Source organism: Salvia hispanica, chromosome 3 (genome assembly GCF_029641045.1).
Source record: "Salvia hispanica isolate PSC_SH4W2 chromosome 3, Shi_PSC_v1, whole genome shotgun sequence".
In the NCBI taxonomy this organism is placed as follows: Eukaryota; Viridiplantae; Streptophyta; class Magnoliopsida; order Lamiales; family Lamiaceae; genus Salvia; species Salvia hispanica.
The window spans coordinates 52,235,208-52,254,119 of NC_142694.1; the positions used below are offsets into that span (position 1 = coordinate 52,235,208).

General features: G+C 35.4%; 3 protein-coding genes, 1 long non-coding RNA gene and 4 other non-coding genes across 10 annotated transcripts; 7 read left to right on the forward strand and 1 right to left on the reverse strand.

Annotated features, from left to right (window-relative positions):
• Window positions 1–1,160: 1,160 nt before the first annotated feature.
• LOC125212385 (uncharacterized) lies at window positions 1,161–3,899 on the forward strand. Its single transcript, XR_007174662.2, has 2 exons — window positions 1,161–2,593; window positions 3,318–3,899. It is a non-coding gene; the product is annotated as an uncharacterized LOC125212385 (long non-coding RNA).
• On the forward strand, window positions 1,407–1,491 carry LOC125217191 (small nucleolar RNA Z159/U59). Its single transcript, XR_007175611.1, has one exon. It is a non-coding gene; the product is annotated as a small nucleolar RNA Z159/U59 (small nucleolar RNA).
• LOC125217271 (small nucleolar RNA SNOR75) lies at window positions 1,579–1,664 on the forward strand. Its single transcript, XR_007175686.1, has one exon. It is a non-coding gene; the product is annotated as a small nucleolar RNA SNOR75 (small nucleolar RNA).
• Window positions 1,746–1,830, forward strand: LOC125217194 (small nucleolar RNA Z159/U59). Its single transcript, XR_007175614.1, has one exon. It is a non-coding gene; the product is annotated as a small nucleolar RNA Z159/U59 (small nucleolar RNA).
• LOC125217272 (small nucleolar RNA SNOR75) lies at window positions 1,916–2,001 on the forward strand. Its single transcript, XR_007175687.1, has one exon. It is a non-coding gene; the product is annotated as a small nucleolar RNA SNOR75 (small nucleolar RNA).
• Window positions 3,900–8,901: 5,002 nt separating the features above from the next.
• On the forward strand, window positions 8,902–10,305 carry VIT1 (vacuolar iron transporter 1). The gene is made up of 4 exons (XM_048114713.2): window positions 8,902–9,188; window positions 9,280–9,365; window positions 9,458–9,572; window positions 9,846–10,305. The coding sequence occupies exons 1-4, from the start codon at window positions 8,968–8,970 to the stop codon at window positions 10,141–10,143; spliced, it is 720 nt and encodes a 239-aa protein (XP_047970670.1). The 5' UTR covers window positions 8,902–8,967; the 3' UTR covers window positions 10,144–10,305.
• A 146-nt stretch (window positions 10,306–10,451) lies between these two features.
• Window positions 10,452–13,215, reverse strand: HSFA8 (heat shock transcription factor A8). 3 transcript variants are annotated; one of them, XM_048114711.2, is made up of 3 exons: window positions 13,031–13,215; window positions 12,710–12,938; window positions 10,452–11,616 (listed from the first exon to the last, which is right to left on the reverse strand). In XM_048114711.2, the coding sequence occupies exons 2-3, from the start codon at window positions 12,923–12,925 to the stop codon at window positions 10,651–10,653; spliced, it is 1,182 nt and encodes a 393-aa protein (XP_047970668.1). In that variant the 5' UTR covers window positions 12,926–12,938; window positions 13,031–13,215; the 3' UTR covers window positions 10,452–10,650. The 3 variants fall into 3 exon arrangements, with proteins under 3 accessions (XP_047970668.1, XP_047970669.1, XP_047970667.1); XM_048114712.2 differs by having other exon boundaries at window positions 13,019–13,215; XM_048114710.2 differs by having other exon boundaries at window positions 12,710–13,215.
• A 3,141-nt stretch (window positions 13,216–16,356) lies between these two features.
• LOC125210337 (PHD finger protein At2g01810-like) lies at window positions 16,357–18,480 on the forward strand. The gene is made up of 3 exons (XM_048109895.2): window positions 16,357–16,694; window positions 16,866–17,109; window positions 17,189–18,480. The coding sequence occupies exons 1-3, from the start codon at window positions 16,388–16,390 to the stop codon at window positions 18,324–18,326; spliced, it is 1,689 nt and encodes a 562-aa protein (XP_047965852.1). The 5' UTR covers window positions 16,357–16,387; the 3' UTR covers window positions 18,327–18,480.
• Window positions 18,481–18,912: the final 432 nt, after the last annotated feature.

Genomic DNA, 18,912 nt, shown 5'->3' on the forward strand with positions numbered 1-18,912 from the left:
GGTGCTTAAATGGTTCTCGGTTCTCCGTTAATCGGAATCGAAACTGGAACCGGCCGATTAATTGAGGAACTGAAACCGACCGGTTCCTAACCGGGAACCGGATTATAATTCAATTTTTTTTATATAATTTAATATACTAATAAATCTAATTTAATTGAATCAATTTTGAATTAAAATAAAATAATTTGAAACATTGAGTGATTTTTAGATTCAAACAGTGTTAGATTTGCGAGCTCTATTTTTGAAGTATTTAAAATGTTTAAACCGTGATACTTTGAATCTACAATTATTTCCTCAATCCATTTTTTATGAACTAACTACATTGAGTAGGACTTCATAAGTTTGTTTTTAACTTCCAAAAGAACTTATACAAATACAATATCATTTCATATGATAGAAACTTAACTTTATAACAAATTTATGTAACAATTTATTTAACATACGATTTTAACCTGTTTGTGAACAATTTATTAACTGTTCCGTTTTAAACCTAAAAGTCACAACAAGATCAATTAGTATTAGAAAATCCATTGAATATTTGTTAAACCAAAAAAGAAAAAAGAAAAAATGGAATTCAATTTTAAAACTTATTTTTTTAAAAATTGCTAAACATAAACTAGTCTGACCTACTACACTTGACACCACTTTATCCATATATGAATATTATTGTATTATTGGTTTGTACTTTTTATGTATTTATTTAAATTTTTAGGTATTATTTGTTATATTTCTAGATGTTGGATTATTATTTTTTTAGTATTGAACTATTTAAAATTATAAATAAATTCGGATTAAAATTACACAACGGTTCCGGTTCGGAACCGTAATCGATCGGTTCTTAACCGGCCGATTCCAAACCGGAGCCGATGGGCTCCGGTTCTAGGATTTATGAAAATTTAAAATTGGTTAATCGGTCAACCGGTTCGGTTAGAACCGGAACAAGCCGAATAAGCAGGTTTATGTTTGGGTCTCTATTCTAATCGATTAATGTATGTACTCCTGTTATACACATTGCCCACCCAAATTACTTATGGACCTAAACATTTTTGCCCACCCAAATTACACAAGGGCCCAAACATATCGGCCCAATCATTTGCCATTTTTGTTCTAGGGTTTGTTATTGTACTCTATATAACTCTGCACCCTCCTTCATCTATATCATCGCTAATCTATCTTCTCTTTCAATTTTTAATTCCTTTCTTAATTGATTCAATTCCCTCTATTGCTTCATTCTTCGATCTTACTCTGGTGTGTATTTGATTAAAGATCAGGGGATAAATTTATGTGCTGAATCTACATAGCTGAAGAGATCCATTTGCTGTGTAAATCCTGGATTTTGAGTTTATTCTTTTACATCATTTTATTGTTTTCGAAAAAATTCGAAATATTTTTGCTTTTTTGTGTTGGCCTCTGATGATGATTAAAACATAACTTTCGTTCTTCTGAGAATTTTTCATGCGGAAGATTTATGGAGACCTGAACTGAAGAGTGCTTTAGTTTTAAGTTTATACTTTCATGTTTAATTATACATTTGTGAATTTGAATGTTTTTATACTATATTTGAAGGGGTTATGTTGTTCTCAGTGATGATGAACCATAGATGACGAGTCTGATATCCATTCTTAACAATATTGATGACAATTCGAGGCATTTGTCTGAGAGGTTCAATGTTGCCCCATTTTATTATCAAAATCAAGATTTTTATTTATCTGTAATTGTTTTTAAGTTGCCGATATTATGAATTGAACTCTGATGATGATTAATAACACTTTCGCCTTTGCTGAGATTATAGTATGCGGAGAAACCATTGGAGACCTGAGCTGAGGAGTTAATTGTTTTTCATTTTAATTTAAAAAAACTCATTTGCGTCATTTGAATATTTTTCTCTTCGCTTTATTCAAGGGGGTTTTGTTGTTCTCAGTGATGATGAACCATAGATGACGAGTCTGTTATCCATTCTTAAAAATATTGATGACATTTCGAGGCATTTGTCTGAGAGGTTCAATATTAACCCTATTTCCTGTGCACTTATTTGTCAATGTTTTTATTTATGTTTCAATGATTTGACCCCATTGTTCTAAATTGAACTCTCAAGATATTGGAATGCCGTTACGTCAGTTAGGCTAAACCAATTTTCCTCCCGGAAACTAATCAATTAAACATGTGCTTTCGTTACGGTCTTAATGTATGTTGGAAAATGTTGAATGATGGTGCATATTTACCAAATTGTTTCAAATATCTTGTCTATCTTTTAATGTTTGGAAGGATTGATATGTTTCATACCTTGTGTGTGCTCCTTACGTGAGCACCACTCTTGTTTCGATTTATCTATTTAGTTTAATTCTAATACATTAAAAAATGTTATTGCAATTTATAGTTTCACAAAATTCATAAAAATCAAAGTTTGATTTATTATTTTATTCATTTATTTGAAATTATATAGAAATCGAGCTTTGATTTTTATGAATTTTGTGAAATTAAAAATTTTTATAATATTTTTTAATTTATTAGAGTAAAGCTAAATAGATAAATCGAAATGAACAACGGTAAATGTGTGTCAAACGATGGTGCTTATATAAGAAGTCTATATAAGGTATGTAGCATATTATTTCTTTGATTATTAGTATGTCTTTACAAGACAAATCTTGAATCAGTGACGGGATGTAGCTGAATCGTACTAGTATTTAATTGACATAGGAATGTTAATACCCAATTACTTTTTGTAAAATAAAATTTAATTAAAATCTAAAAAATATAATACTAGAAATTTAGAGTTGAAATTTAAACGCCACTCCACATTTTAACAGTGAAGTGCGCGATTCTAAACATTTAATCTATCTTGACTAAGGAAAAAATGGAAAAATGATTTTATGTATATTGTGACATTCCTAGTTAAATTGTTAACTTAAAATTATTAGAATTTCTTATTATATTTAATTGTATATTCTGCATTACAAAAGTTGTTTGTACCTACCAAAATAGCATGAGCTCGTTGATTATATATTTAATTTTTAATTAAAATAATGAATTTAAATCTAGTTCAGTTTGATAGGATAATTTTATCAAAAACGAAAATACTCCGTTTAGTCGGATTTGGGAGAGATTTTTAAATGAGTGATGTGTGTGACTTGTATCATCTCATCATGGTTTTCAGACGAAATAATGCTAAAATTGTGGGCCTATACTCCTAGCCCACTTTGTTTGGATCACAGTTTTGTTCCTCAATTTTATTCTTTGCTACTAAACATATCAACGAACGAATTTTTGTACATTTCTGATTTCTGTTTGATAATTTTTCGTTCCGAACTCTACCACAGATATCCTATGAATTATAATAATGGTACAAAAAATGCCCACTTGGAGCTCTGAATTCCATGGCACTGCTTAACAAAGCAGCCGCGCTGGCCTACCAATTTAAAGTATGGGAATGACCCACTTGGAGCTCTCGATTCCTTGGCATGGCTTAGCGAAGCAGCCGTGCCTTCTTACCTATTTAAAGTATGAGAACAGCTTGAGGGTGTTGCGCCCCCGATGCCTCTAATTATTGGCGGGCGGTGTGCACAAAGGGCAGGGACGTAGTAATTGTGTGCTGATGACTCGCGCTTGCTAGGAATTCCTCGTTGAAGACCAACAATTGCAATGATCCAGAGTCGATCCTTTTTTCCGAAGTTACGGATCTATTTGTCGGCTTTCCTTGCTTACATTGTTCCATCGACCAAGGCTGTTCACCTTGCCTCTATTGTGTCATTCCTAAAAACAGTAACACCACATGACATGTTATTGTTTCTGTTGTATTGATATAAGTTCATTTAAATTTAATGATATATCTTATCAAATTCAACTAAAATCTTCGATATGTACAATCGTACAATTTGTGCTATTGATATATTGTTGTGGAATGATTTTAATTTGAAGTAGATAATAGGCAACGCAGGTGTAAATCGTAGTTGATTCGCTATCTACGATAGTAAATAAAATCATTGATGATATGTAAATAGTTGAGGCTCTAAATCAGTGGGTTAATGTCTTTATAATCATTTGAATTGAAGTCAATACATTGAATATTCTACATGCTTGTTGTAGCTCACTCATTCCATATTCCTCTTTGCAGATTAGGCTTCAATTTTGTCATGCGATATGGATAACTATTGTGCATCCGTCAAGTCACTAGCACTTTTGTGTAATATTTAAAAAGTTTGTCTAGCTAACATGTTAAAAATTTCGTCTTTGGAACTTCGATTATGTAATACTATCAAATTAGCTTAATGTTAAGTTATGGTGTTAAAGATAATGTGATATGTCTAACCACCTCATCATGCCGTACGATTGGCCAAGACAATAGTATGCCAGAAATTAAACCAGTACCAACTCAACATTTCGATTTAAGAGAAATTGGATCCACATTTACCGTTTAGAGGAAAACTTTGCTGAAAAAAAAAAGGGTTTGCTCAAAAAACCATTAATTTACATGAATGGATTTTTTTAAAAAAAATCTAATTTAATCTATTAATATCATCACTAATCCTCAAAATACAAACGATTTTCATCATTTCTCATATCACGTAAGATGAAATTGCTTCATTCTTTATAAAAACAAGTAAATATACACCTTGTCCTCATTAAATCTGTTTTATATAGTAGCACTAACTTTTTTCACAAGTAAACCTAGCCAAAATGGATTTTTTTTTCGCAAGCTATTCAAAGTAATGTTGAAATGTTTAAAAAAGTGGATTATTCCCCCACGCCACTATAAAACAATTTGGTCTCTATTTGTACAGGCTAAAAATGGACCACCTTGCTCGCCACTTCCTCTCTTTGAGGCCGCACTCCTTCTCTCTCATATCTCTAAACACTATTAGTAGTTTACTACTACTCTCTCCGTCCCAAAGAAGATAACCCCTTCCTTGGACGGCACGATAGTACAATTTTATTTTGTGTATTAGACGGAGAAAATAAAATAAAATAGAATAAATAAAATAGATATAAAGAGATTGTTATTTATAGTAATTGTACTTTTGGGTGGGGCAAATTAAAAATGAAATTGGGTCAGAAAGTACTAATTATATATCGCAAAACTAAGTCTGAATTCAAACATTCTGATTCTAATTTCTAAATCAACGGTCAAGATTATGTCAAGTGATATACCTTACGCAGGTAATTTTTGTGCAGAGTAATACTCCTTTCATAGTTGGGATTAGATGTAGAATGGTAGTATATGCTCTAAACGAATTTAATGATATGAGAAATCCCAAAAGGGAGAAACAAAAAAGAATCCGTGTGGAAGGAATCTCTGTCGGAATAGGAAGATTCCAACAAGGTAAGATGGAGAAAAAATTGAGTATCAGTCAATATGAACAACCAAACAAATCACTGAGTCACCACTCTTTACTCACTTTACATATAGTCACGCAAGCACATTTAAAAGGAAATGTTCATATCTCTTTTGAATTTATGACAATATGCTAAAAAAAAGGTAAATAATACTCCCTCCGTCCCCGATTAAGAGTCACACTTTTCCATTTCGGTACGTCCCAATTAAGAGTCACACTTCATTTTTACTATAAATAGTAAGTAGGTCTCACATTCCACTAACTCAATCCACTCACAATTTATTATAAAACCAATATAAAAAAATGGGTCTCACATTCCACTAACTTTTTCAATCAACTTTTCTTTACATTTCTTAAAACTTGTGCCCGGTCAAAGTGTGACTCTTAATCGGGGACGGAGGGAGTACTCCTTAATGTTGCACTACAATCCCACTACAAGCGATTAATTTCATTTTTTAGCTGTCCCATTGGAGTATCTAGTATCCACAACGGTTGGCCTGACGGGTCACCATTATAGGTGACTCATCCCACCGGGCTGCATGATCTAAGCAGTTGAGCCTATTTTGGCGGGCCGATGCGCCTTGTCGACGTGGCGCGCTCACAACGTGCGATAACGGCCACTCGTAGGCCCGTGAGTGGGCATCCTATTTAGCCATTAAATTTTTATTTTCTAAAAAATTGGTGAAAATTAAAAAAAAAATCACTTCCCCAAATATTATAGTCTTTCACCTATTTTTAAAAAAATTTTAACCTAATTTATCCAAAATTATCTATAATTATGTACTCCCTCCGTCCCCTATAATTTGTCACCATTTGATCCGGCACAGGTTTTAAGAAATGTAATAGAAATTGGGTTGAAAAAGTTGGTGGCATGTAGGTCCTATTTTTATATATTAGTTTTATAATAAAATGAGAGTGAGAATGAGTTAGTGGAATATGGGGTCCACTGCAAAAAATGGTAAAAATGAAAGGTGACAAATTTTTAGGAACGGACGAAAAAGGAAATAAATGACAAATTTTCAGGGACGGGGGGAGTAATTTTTTTAGGAATTTGTAATGAAATTTTCGGTTTTTATAATAAATTTTTATTATTGAAATACTATATTTTTTTTATTAATTGTAGGAATGAAATAGTGTGACCTATGAATAGTGAAGGGAATGAATGGTTAAGGCTTTAAAGGATGAATGGTTGTACGTGTGGTCTCTTATATAAGAGCATTCTCAACAGTTTCCCTAAAATCTCCCTTATTTCTCCCTAACTCCTGCCACATCAGCGCCACATCAGCACCATAATTTATCCCCAGTTTTTAGCCAACTGCTCCAATGGTTTCTTCCTTATTTCTCCCTAACTCAACATTTCATTTTTACATCATCACTAATTTAATTGTTTTATTTTTGTATATAATAAAGCTAGCTAATTTAATTTATAAGACAAAACAAATAATAGTAATAAAGTTCGTTGTATTAAACACGGGTAAACATTACAACGACGAAAATTAATAAAAAAAAATAGTACAGGAATGGAAAATAAATGAAGAGAGAAAAGGGATGAGGATGAGGAGAGAATGAAGAGAGAAAAGGGATGAGGATGGGGAGAGAATGAAGAGAAGGTGTGTATTTATAGGGGGGAAATTAAAAAAAAAATAAAAAATATATTTATCGCCGAATTATCGCCCACAGTGGTCGGCGATTTTTCGCCGGTTGGAGATAAAACGGGAGGAAAAATCGCCGAATTATCGCCGACCTCTCCCATTGGTCGGCGATAACTCGGCGATAGACGGCGAAAAAACGCCGACTTTTAGCCGGCACCATTGGGAGTGCTCTAAGAGATGCTAAAAAAGTGGTGTGTCTCATAAATAGTGAAGGTATGAGATGAATATGAGATGTACATTTACTTTTTCTTGTGTTATTTTTCACCTATTTTTCTACTCCACTTTATATCTCTTACTTTATTCTTTTATATTTGTACTTTATCATTTCCTACTTTCTATCTCATTTTATCAAACTATTTTGTCTCTTCTCATTTTATTCTTTCATTTTAATTTAATAAATACTTCCTCCGTCCACGAAATAATGTCCATATTTGTCATTTCCATTTTTGAAAAATAACTTTCTACTAACTCATTATACTTATTTTATTATAAAATTAAGACATAAAAGTGGAACTTGCATTCCACTAAATTTCCCACTCAATATTTTTTACATTTCTTAAAATTGCACTGAACTAATGTGGGACTTTAAATCGTGGACGAATGAGTATTATTTTCTTAAATCTCATATTCAAAAGAAATTAATTACTTATAACAGGCCGGAAAAAGTACAATGCATACTAAAAATCCTAAATGATAGAAATGAAAATTTAGAGTTACCTCATTTGAATAATGTTACTTCCTCCGTCCCGTCATAAACGAGCTATTTTTTTTTGGGTACGAGATTTAAGTAATTGAAATTTAAAGAGTTAAAGTGAAGAGAGTAATGTATGAGAGTGAGAGATAGAGAAAGTAGAGTAGTGGAAAGAATAAAGTATGTGGTAAAATAATGTAAGAAATATGATTTTTTTTTTTGCTTAAAAGATACTCCGTAAAAGACTCATGTATAGTGGAACATCCCAAAAAGAAAAGTGACTCGCTTAATGTGGGACGGAGAGTAGTTTACAAAAGGGTAAATGGCCAAAAAAATCATAAAGTTTTTTTTTAATAGAAAAAATAAACTCCTATATAAAAATATCATGAAGTTTGTTAATATCTAGTATGTTCCGTAACTTTAAAAAATGACCAGTTATATCATATCTTTGACATTATTTTCTCAATTGTCCAATAGTTTATGATTCGTGGAAAATTATGAATGCTTTTGGCAAATGTAAAATATTATGAATATTTTACGACATCATTTAATAGATATAGTCAATTACTATATCTTTAATTTGTACATATGTACACATGACGTTGATAAAATTTAGAAAAATAGTATGATGAAATTTTGTGCTATGAAACAATTAAAATAATATCAAAGTTATGATATCCCGTAATTGTTAAATTACAGGATAATCCAAAATTTAACAAACGTCATAGTTTGTTTTTTTTTTCTTGATAATTTACGTTTTATGGTATAAAATCTAAAATACTAGTACTCTCTCCATCCCACTATACTACTGTACTAGTGACGTTTCGTTTTGAACACTCTTTTTAAAAAAGTGGTAAAAAAAAATAGTTAAAATGAAAAAGAATAAAGTTAGAAATATAATAATGTATATGAGACTTTTATGTAGTACATCATTATAATATCTTTTACTTTAGTCTATCTCCCTTTTAATTAATTATTAAATTATTTCTATTATTAAATGTAAATTTGTGATTCGAATCGCAAACACTGAAAGTTAAATCTTTTTGCCTACTTTTGATGGTATAAAATCTAGAATGCTGGTATTATTATTAAATGTATATTTGTGATTCAAATCGCAATCACAGAAATTTGTGACACATGTCACGCTTGGTCTACAGCGCTTAAATTAATTACTAATAAAACAAAAATATAGAAACGCAAAAGGTAGAAATTTGAAGGAAGCATTTATATTCATATAAAGTTACGCACCGCACGCACTCACTCACTCACTGCATCCACAGAGAGAGAGAGAGGGATGGCAGGTGAATCGAACGCCTCTCTGTTGAATGACCACAAAGAGAAGCATTTCACGGCGGGCGAGATCGTGCGAGACATCATAATCGGGGTTTCTGATGGCCTCACCGTCCCCTTCGCCCTCGCCGCGGGCCTCTCTGGCGCCAACGCCACTTCCGCCGTCATTGTCACCGCCGGCGTGGCCGAGATCGCCGCCGGCGCCATATCCATGGGCCTCGGAGGGTATATCATCAATTCATCCCATCTCCAGCTTATCATGTCAGTCAATTTGTATTTGTATTCGTAGTTGATGCATGGAATTGTGATTTTGCAGTTACTTGGCTGCGAAAAGCGAAGCAGATCATTATATGAGAGAGTTGAAGAGAGAGCAGGATGAGATCATTGCTGTGCCTGATACAGGTTTAATATTTCAATTTCGTCTTTATATACATCAACATTATCTAGAATTTTAGTTTAACAGAGTGTATTGGATTGGTGAAAAATGATTGCAGAAGCTGCGGAGGTAGCAGAGATATTGTCGGAGTATGGGATTCAGCCGCATGAATATTCGCCGGTGGTAAATGCACTCAGGAAAAATCCACAAGCCTGGCTTGATTTCATGATGAAGTAAGCCTTATAATGTTTCAACTTTTTTTTTGGGGAGAAAATCTGTGTGTGCAAGTGTGTTTGACAGAGAGAGAGGGTTTTTCCAACAGAATTCATAACAGAACAAAAAATGTCATGCATAGATCTATTTCCACACAAACCGAAAAAAACTAACTGCAGTATCAGAAAAAGTTAATGATCTCGTGCTACCGAGACCACAAAACGATGACAAATTAGAGCAAGATGAATATTTATGTTACTTATAAAATTTAAATTTTTTTTCCCTTTGTAAAGGTTTGAACTGGGATTGGAGAAGCCAGATCCAAAGAGAGCAATGCAGAGCGCAATGACGATCGCCATAGCTTACATAGTGGGTGGGATAGTCCCACTTTTCCCCTACATGTTGATATCCAGTGCAGATAGAGCTGTAATTGCTTCTGTCATCGTTACTCTTCTTGCGTTGCTTATCTTTGGCTACGGCAAAGGTCATTTCACCGGAAGCAAACCCTTCTGGAGTGCTCTTCAGACCACCTTCATCGGAGCCATCGCATCCGCTGCTGCTTTTGCCATGGCCAAGCTTGTACAAGGATGATAATCATTTATTCTCACTCTTGGACTAATAAGGCAATTTTCTTAGGGCTTTTTTTTTGATAGATTTTGCCTTATTTCAATATGTTTCAGCACTCGATGACTGCACAATTTATCACATGATTGATCACCTGTTCCCTTTGAACAAGAAACATAATTCAAGCTACCCCTATGCATTATCTATCCAATGACAAATGTGGCACCAGAATCAATGAATTAAACATGACTGCGGGTAGGAACATTGATAGTGAATAAATTATAAAGAAAATAGTAGAGATTCTTGCTCTTTGCTATCGGGAACCATCAGAAAAATAAAAGAATAGATGTTTCTTATTCAAAAAACAACTTATGAATACCTGTCAGTCCTCATTGCTATGCAATAGTGCATCATTCAGTTGAGGCAAGAAAAAGGGGATTCTTAGTTCCCATACTCTTGAGCAAAACCAATTTCCACAAAAAGCCTAACCACTAATGCAATTGCATACAGGAAGAATTTGAAGGTATTTTGATTTCAGCTCATTTCAGAAGTTAGGGACCCCATTTGTCTAGTTAAAACTTCAACTTTTTCAGAGCTTTGCAACTTTGTAGCTTCAGTCATCTCATTCTGGTCTTCATTGATATCACCAGCTGAGCCATCTGAGTTCTCAGATTCATCAGGCTGGAATGCCAATCCAAACTGGACCCCAGAGTCGGTACAACCCTCACCTCCAGACCCAACAGGAACTTTGTTTTCTGTCAATAAATAGGGCAAAAGCATCTGATCCATATCTGCATCGTTTTCAGGTGCATCTGGAAGAATAATTTCGTTGTGGTTTTCAAGAGGTAGTAGCTTCTCATCCTTTGGATCCGGGCCTAACAAAAAGTCGGTATCCATCAGAAAATCTCTCATTTCATCGGCAGAGAAATCAATTTCCATAAAACTTTCGTAATCAAAGGCATCTGTCGTGCATTCAGGCGTTGTAGGTGCATCTTTAGGCGGCTGATACTTGACTATCGTTCCATCGAAGGGAGTTGGTTCACAATCATCGTCCATGACTTCACTCAGTTTAGTTTTTCCAGTTTCAGCCATACGCCAACTGTTCTCTTTCGGCTGGAAAAACTGAGCGATTTCGGGGCTTTGCATAGCCATGACAATGAAAGAAAGCATCTGTTGCTGGTTTTTCTCCATACCTTTCAATTGTTCGGCCAAAAGTAGCATTTTATTCCGTGAAGTCTGCTGGTGCAGTCTTACGTTTGTCAACTCCTGCGTCAAAGCATTTCTATCACTTTTGAGACTCTGGACTTCTTTCCATAGGGCCAGTCTCTTGTCCTCTTCAGGATGTAGAGCAGGCTCTGGGTCTTTCTGTTGCGAAGATTTGTTCTGCAGCAGATTGTGACTATGCTTTCTTCGAACAATGTTCTTCAGCAAATGCTTCTGCCCTTTCAAGAAGGCCTCATTAGCGAATTGCCAGTTGTCAGTGTCGATTTTCCTGAAACCCTGGTTTGGTTTAAGATCATAAAAAGTCAGTGCAGAGAACATATTGAATCATCCCTGCAACTAATGCAGGGTTGCAAACTATTTCCTCAATTGAAACAAATGACTGCAAAATCAAGACACAACTGAAAAACAATGCACACTCTCCATTTTAACCAACATCTTTGTAATTGGATGGAAACAGGAGATCTATTCTTAGGAACCATGTGAGGGTGTAGCACTACCGCAGAGAAAATAAAAGAAAAAACAAAACAAAACAAAACAAAACTTCTCTTAGCACTAATTTTCCAACAAATTGCCCAACAGTTTGACACAAACTTGAAAACAGAAAGAATCTAGTGTGTAATGGGACTTGCTATAATGCAGAGCAGAGCATATTCCAACTAGTAATTGAATGAGGGCTTCTCATAACACAATACTCAATTCTCAGGTAGGGGCATTCTAAAATGGATGCTCTCTCAAGATGAAGTCTCGAGCAAACAAGTGAGCGACATCTCTTTGCCTCGAGAATAACAAAAGAAATTATACTTTAAGTGCTCAGACCTCCTCATATGTAGTGCAGGCCAAACCAGATACCCAATAAGTTCAAAACGACGTTGTCAAGTTCAGGAGGATGTGGCAACAATTCTCCTCATTAGTTCAGTTCATTATACTTCATTTTGAAGTGTATACCCATCATTTAAACTAACCACTAACAATTCCACAAATGCATCTCAAGCTCTTGAGATTTTAAGACAGCTAGGTATTCACCATAGTGTAACCAAACCAGAAACATATTTCTACTACTGCCAGGGTTTCCTACAAATGCAATTCCCCTATCCAAATTTATAATTATACATACATCATAACTAAAAAAATCAACATAGATCAATCTCACAATCGCATATAGCAAATAAAAATTCCAATTGGCCTTGCCCTGGTGGTCAGTTCAACAGTTTAGTTATACATATGAAACAAAACATAATCATCACAACTTCCATCGAGATTTAAAGCACAGCACGTCAACACACCATCATTCACAAACACATAGCAGAATAATTCAATTAAATTTTAAAAAAAACAATCAAAAGGAGGGTAGGATAAAAGAGAATCTCACATAGATATTGAGCTGACGGACGAAGCTGGAGAAATTACTGTGCTTGAAATACTTGGGCAGCAGCTGGGAAGAAAACTTGGATTCATCCCATATAATAAAGCTGTCATTGGAGTCGCTCCATGAAATCAACGCGTCCGTTGACTCATCGTTCACCATCTCGTAGCATTTAACCAAGAAAGGCGGCAGCGACGTCCCATTCTCCACCGATTTCACCATAATTCAATCAAACCTATCACAAAAAAAAAAAGGAAAGAAAAATTCTAGATATCTAGCTCCGAATCCGACGATTTGAGCAGAATCGAATCTCACCGAGGAACACACCTTCAAATCAAGTGTTGTTGTGTTTCAATTTCAAAATCTGTGTATTGAAATTCAAACGAATTCGAAGATATGTGCAGATATAAATGAAGAAGAAGAAGAATATGTGTTTTGCTTGGTCAGGAAGGTGAAAGAATATGCGGAAGAAGTTGGGGTTTTAAAGAGAAAAGTCTTCAGAGCCGACTTCAAGTCATGTCGACGGAAAGCGCAAGGCCATTCGCATCAAAATTTATTGTTTAGACTTTTTTGTGTAAAATCAATATTTTATTATTACTATTTGGATTTGCATAAATTCAGATAATTTAGTCCATAATTTAAAAAAAATTCAACTTACTGTATTTTCCTCTTGGATTTCTTCATTCTCATGGGATACTAAATTTCACTTATAAATTTATAATTATGTACATTGCAAAACTTGGTACTTTAGCATAGCAAGCTTTGTATTTGATGTGTTTCAATTTATTATTTATATATTTAGATAATTAGATTAAAATATACTACTCCATATCTTTTCCGTAGAAATACACGTGACATAAAAATTTCATTAATCCAAGGAGGAAATTCTGTCTAGCTAGAGGAATTGAACTTACAAAAAGTTCGAAACTCGATTCTGATAATTGTAAATTATTAATTGCAGAACAACAACAATTGAAATGTTGTACTCTAGTAGAGGGCTAGGAATGGACATAATTTAATGGACTAGGTCGAGATTTAAAGCAACGCCGGCTGATCTAACAAATAAAATGACGATTTAAAAAAGAATAAACCCAAAATATTTAATAACTATATATTATAGTAGTAGTAATTGAAGTAAGTGGAGTAAAGAAAGCCTAAGTTTTAAAAGTTATTGATTTTGTTAATAAAATTTGTTTAAAATTTATATAATCGCAATTTCATTTATAAAATATTGACTCTTTTGATAAAGTTTTCTAAATTTATAAATTATTGAGTTTGTTAATAAAATTTCCAAAATATGTAATTATTGATTTTGGTAATAAAATTAAATGCTCACGCTTAATTGATTTGAATATTTTCGAAGACATGAGCTAGGCTTTTTACATTTTATATTGCCAAGGCATTTGGCTTTTTCAGATGCTGTAATTGTTGGTGTGTAGATAATACCGTAAGTAATAGTTGAGTTTTTCCAAATTCTACGCTGAGCCTTTATAAATACACGAGTTTTGAAAAAGAGAAACACATCACATTTATCTTCCAAAAACTTAGAAATGTTTGCATGACATACATTCATCACTCAACCTCTATAGGAGCATGTGTGTTTGGTTTTCATAATTCTGTCAATTTTAATTTGTCTAATAAAATCTGAGCCCAATAAAATGGTGAGAGCAACCAATAAATTTGGAGTGGAAGGTTTTGTTGGAGAAGAATATTAGAATAGGAAAATAAAATGTAATTAGGTTTTAGTTTAGCCTTTATTTCCAGCCTATATATAAGGTATTTTATTGTAAATTGTAGTTAACAATTCCACGATGTAGTCAATAAAGATATTCTCTCCTTCTCTCTTTCTTTCTTTGCAGACTTGCCTTCAACAGCCTTCCATGCATCCCAGCCTTCCATGCATCCCACTTCGCCCTGTCCCTCATGTTAACCATACCAGGACGACTCGTGTTGACATTTCCAACTGTGGCTTATTTTCGTACAGAATGAGCTTATTTTCGTGTTAACCATACAGAATGAGCTTATTTTCGTTCGTAGTGCTCTCGGGCAAGGTCTCAGCTTTCTCAGTGATGAGAAGGTTTTGTTTGCCGGATACAAGCTGCCGCACCCGCTTCAGTACAAAATACTTATAAGGATCCAAACCACGAGCCAATCTTCGGCAATGCAGGTATATAATCAGGCTATCAATGACCTGGACAAGGAACTCGATCATTTGAAGAACACATTTGAGGTTGAGTTGGCAAGGCACGATGCAAGTCAACAACGAGAGTTCTAAGCTGCGTTATTTCGGTTATGATGCTAGTAGCAGTTATACTGTGCCTGTGGTAAATGTGGTTAAATTGGGAACTGTCTACATGTAGAACTCCATTCTAAAACTTTCAGAAACATGCCTGTGTATGTTGTACGCGTTCTGAGACGTCGTCAAGTTGGTATGTTGGCCTGCCATTAGTGCTTCCCTCTTATGAAACTACTACTAATTCTAGTGCTGTAAAATATAGAGAATTGAATAGTAATAGAGAAACCTCCATTGAAGGAGGATGGAGAAAATGCAGAAACCGTCAATCACGGGAGAAAGAAGAGAGAAGGAGAAAATATCATTATTGACTACATTGTGGAAATAAAGGCTAAACTAAAACCTAATTACGTTTTATTTTCCTATTCTAATAAAGAAGGCAATGGTTTTGAAGCTGGAAAGCTTTGGTGGAGAAGAACGAAGAATTGAGGAAATGTTATACTCCTGTAAAATGAATAGCGAAGCTCATCAAAGTTAAAAAATAGCGACATTTCATTTCATGAAATGCCAGCTAAATCCACATAAATATACAAACAAGCCACATAAAATCTAATCATTGAAAATTTCTAATAGGAGTATTTATTATGAACCTTAATGTTATTTACATTGTTATATTTGCACGAATATGCAATTCATGCAAATCGTGTAACATTGTAAACACCAATATTTTACACAAAATTGTGGGTGTAAGGCTTAATAGGAGTAAAATCTAGTATACTAATTAATTAACTACTATATGTTCACATTTTTTTTACATAAAGATTTTCTTCTCTTTTCATTTGACATTTGAGTAAGGGGAGTGATAATGCCGATTGAATGACTTGAATTACCATTTACTAGGAGTAATTAATATAGAAAGTGACAGTCACGCACCAACATAGTATTGTTTCTATTAGCGAACAACAGCCAATAATCTTTAATTTCATTGTATAATCACGCTAATTTAATTAATTATAGTAATTAAACACCAAATGTGACTAGTAATATAATGGCGAGAGGGGTCGTAATTACCATATGGTCCCAAAACTCCTACAGCTAACGTAAAGCTTCGTTAACATATTCTGTAAATTGCGGAGGACATCAAAGTAATTTCGACCACGGATCTATGTCAATGTAGAGTTACTGGATATAACCAACCGTAGAGAATGAGGTTGGTTCACTCAAACAGCGACATCCCATTTAGTTACCACACACGTCGAAAATGACCGAATTGTCCCCAGACAAGCGCAAAACGGCCCACTTCTTTCCCGCCCTCGTGAGGCCATTTGAGTAAATTCAAAAAATCAAGAATTCAAGCGCCACTGCCTTGTTTCCACTAGAATCAAATTTCCCAACACACGAAAATCGCAGTTTCTTTCTTCTCTTGTTCTTCCACTTCACCGCTTTCATCGATGGCGTCGATTGTTTTGAGAAAACCTAGCAATATGAGAAAAAACAGGATCAATCCTGAGAAACTCTTCTTGTACGACAATTTCGCCTTCCCAGATTTCGTCAAGAAGGCGCTGTCGGGAGCCTTCAGAGACAACATTCGAGTTTTTCTTCATGATTTCGCAGAGATTCAAAACTACTGCGTCAACGGAATGCCGGTTTGGTGCACTTCCTTGTTCACTGAGAACGGCGTCGTCTGCCCGCTCTACACTGTGGAAGAAACCGTTCAGGACTCTCCCGCCCCCTTCTGCAATTACTGTGAATTATCAGGTTTTTCGATTTGGTTTCACTGATTCTAGTTCACTTTTTTTCTTCGTCTCATAATTGCATCACTATTTCATCTGTTTGCATGATTAACTCAATTTCTTCATCAGCAAGTTCCCTTTGATGATCTATTGCAGTTGAATGTTATCTCCTTTGTCATTTGATTTGTTTATGCAGGTTGGGGTCACCATTTTGTTTGCAAGAGAAAGTACCATTTTATAATTCCGGCCAAAGCTGATTGGAATGAGCCGTTGGATGTGGATTTTGCTGAACTTGAGAACCTTAAATTATACGGATTGGTTCACTGCAACGGATTCGGGCATCTCGTCTGCATCCACGGTTTGAGATACAATTTTAATTTCTTTGGTGCAGAGGATAGTATGGAATTCTGGGATCGTCTTTGCACCCTTCTTAGAGTCAGGTTCACTTTTCTTCAACATTATTTGCTTACCTAATTCATGTTATTGTCGATCTTCAAATTTGAATCGAAACATCTGCAGGAGCATTTCGGCCGATCATGTATCGAGGAGGGGTTCGGTTGAGCTTAATTTGATCCACGGCATAGCATACGGGAAATCGTGGCTAGCTAAATGGGGCTACAGATTTAATGGCGAAATTACAGAGGAAAAACACAACGCAGCTATCCGATATCTGAGCAAATTAAGCCTCGATCTAATTATCAGTATTTCCATGAGCAATCGGAATGCAAATAGGATCAAATCCATCATAGACGCGTACCTAAAATGCAGCACGAATCCACTCTCCACAATCAGTGATCTGCTTAAATTCATGCTGGCTCTTGATTCAAGAATCGACATGGTCGCTAATGGCGCACCCAAGCTTAATTTGGAAACAGGGGAATCAATTCCGATGGGGTTCGAGAAGTTGGTGGATTCGATGAGGAAGAGCTGTAGGTGGCCTGCGAGGAGGCTTGAGCACGTGCTCCTCGTGATCGTTGATCTGTTGAAGGAGCACAAGAACGAGAATCTCGGGAGGGACTGTAGCGTGTCGCGTCAACAACTGAGAGATGGGGCGAGGAGGTCGATTGGGGACACTGGCTTGATTGACTTCGTGCTCAAGTCGATCAACTGTTTCACGGTGGAGAATCAGATCGTACGTCGTGCCACGAATCCATTATCCAGGTTGGCGGAGTTCAGCATTCAAGAATGCTCACGGAGCTATAATTTATCTGTAGATGTGTGGACTGTTTGTGAGCATGTGGTGGCAATGTGGCCGGAGACTAAGCTTATTCTTGAATGTGATCACTTTGTCAAAGAGTGGCCTATTGGGGACAGGGTTGTGGGGCAGGGGTTGGTATTGGAGTGCAAGGTGTTGCCGAGCTTTGATGAGCTGGAGGGTCAGTTGGGGCGGCGCCTGTCGCCTGGAGAAGTGGTGGTGGTGAAGCCATGGATGACGGTAGCGGATCTTAAGATGGTGGCGCAGGGTGCTTTGAGGGATACTTACTGTGTGATGGATGAGTTTGAAGTGAGCCAGATTGGGGGGTTGAGGAAGATTGAGAATGATAAGATGGTTGGCAGTGTGTTCGAGCTTGGGGCGCAGGTTTGGGTGAGGGGCCGTGGCTTGGACTTGGGCACACGCCTCAGGCACGAAGATGGAGGCTGGAAAATGAAGGGCTGAAGGGAGGAGGAGGAGGTTGTAGTACCACGGTGTGTTTAGGCTGTGGAATTTGAAGTTATGGATGTGAGAATGTAGATATGTAGGGAGAGAGAAATTTTGTAGGTATAATATGCAGATTGTGGTCTGATATGGATATGTGTGGTAGCATCAGAGGAAAATGTTTGTAGAATTGTAGCCTTGGTTTATCAGTGTTATTTGGATACAGTATAAATATTTGAAAAATGAACTAAACTCCTTCTGATGTTTAGAATTAGGGGTGTCAAAATGGATATCGGATATTGGATACCCGATATCCAAACCCGAAATATTGGGTACTTGGATATCCGATATCCGATTTTTCGAGTGTCGGGATCGGGTTCGGGTATAAGATTTTTGGATTATCGGGTATCGGGTTATCCGATATCCGATCGGGTATACCCAAATTACCCGAATTACCCGATTTTTTTAATTTTTAATTAATTTAATAAATTAAATATTCATTCTTTTATTTTAAATAATTAAATATACTCTCAAAATCCTTCACTTTTAAGTCAAATTTAGGATTAATATTTGAATTGTGATGTTTATTATGGATGAATAATGGATG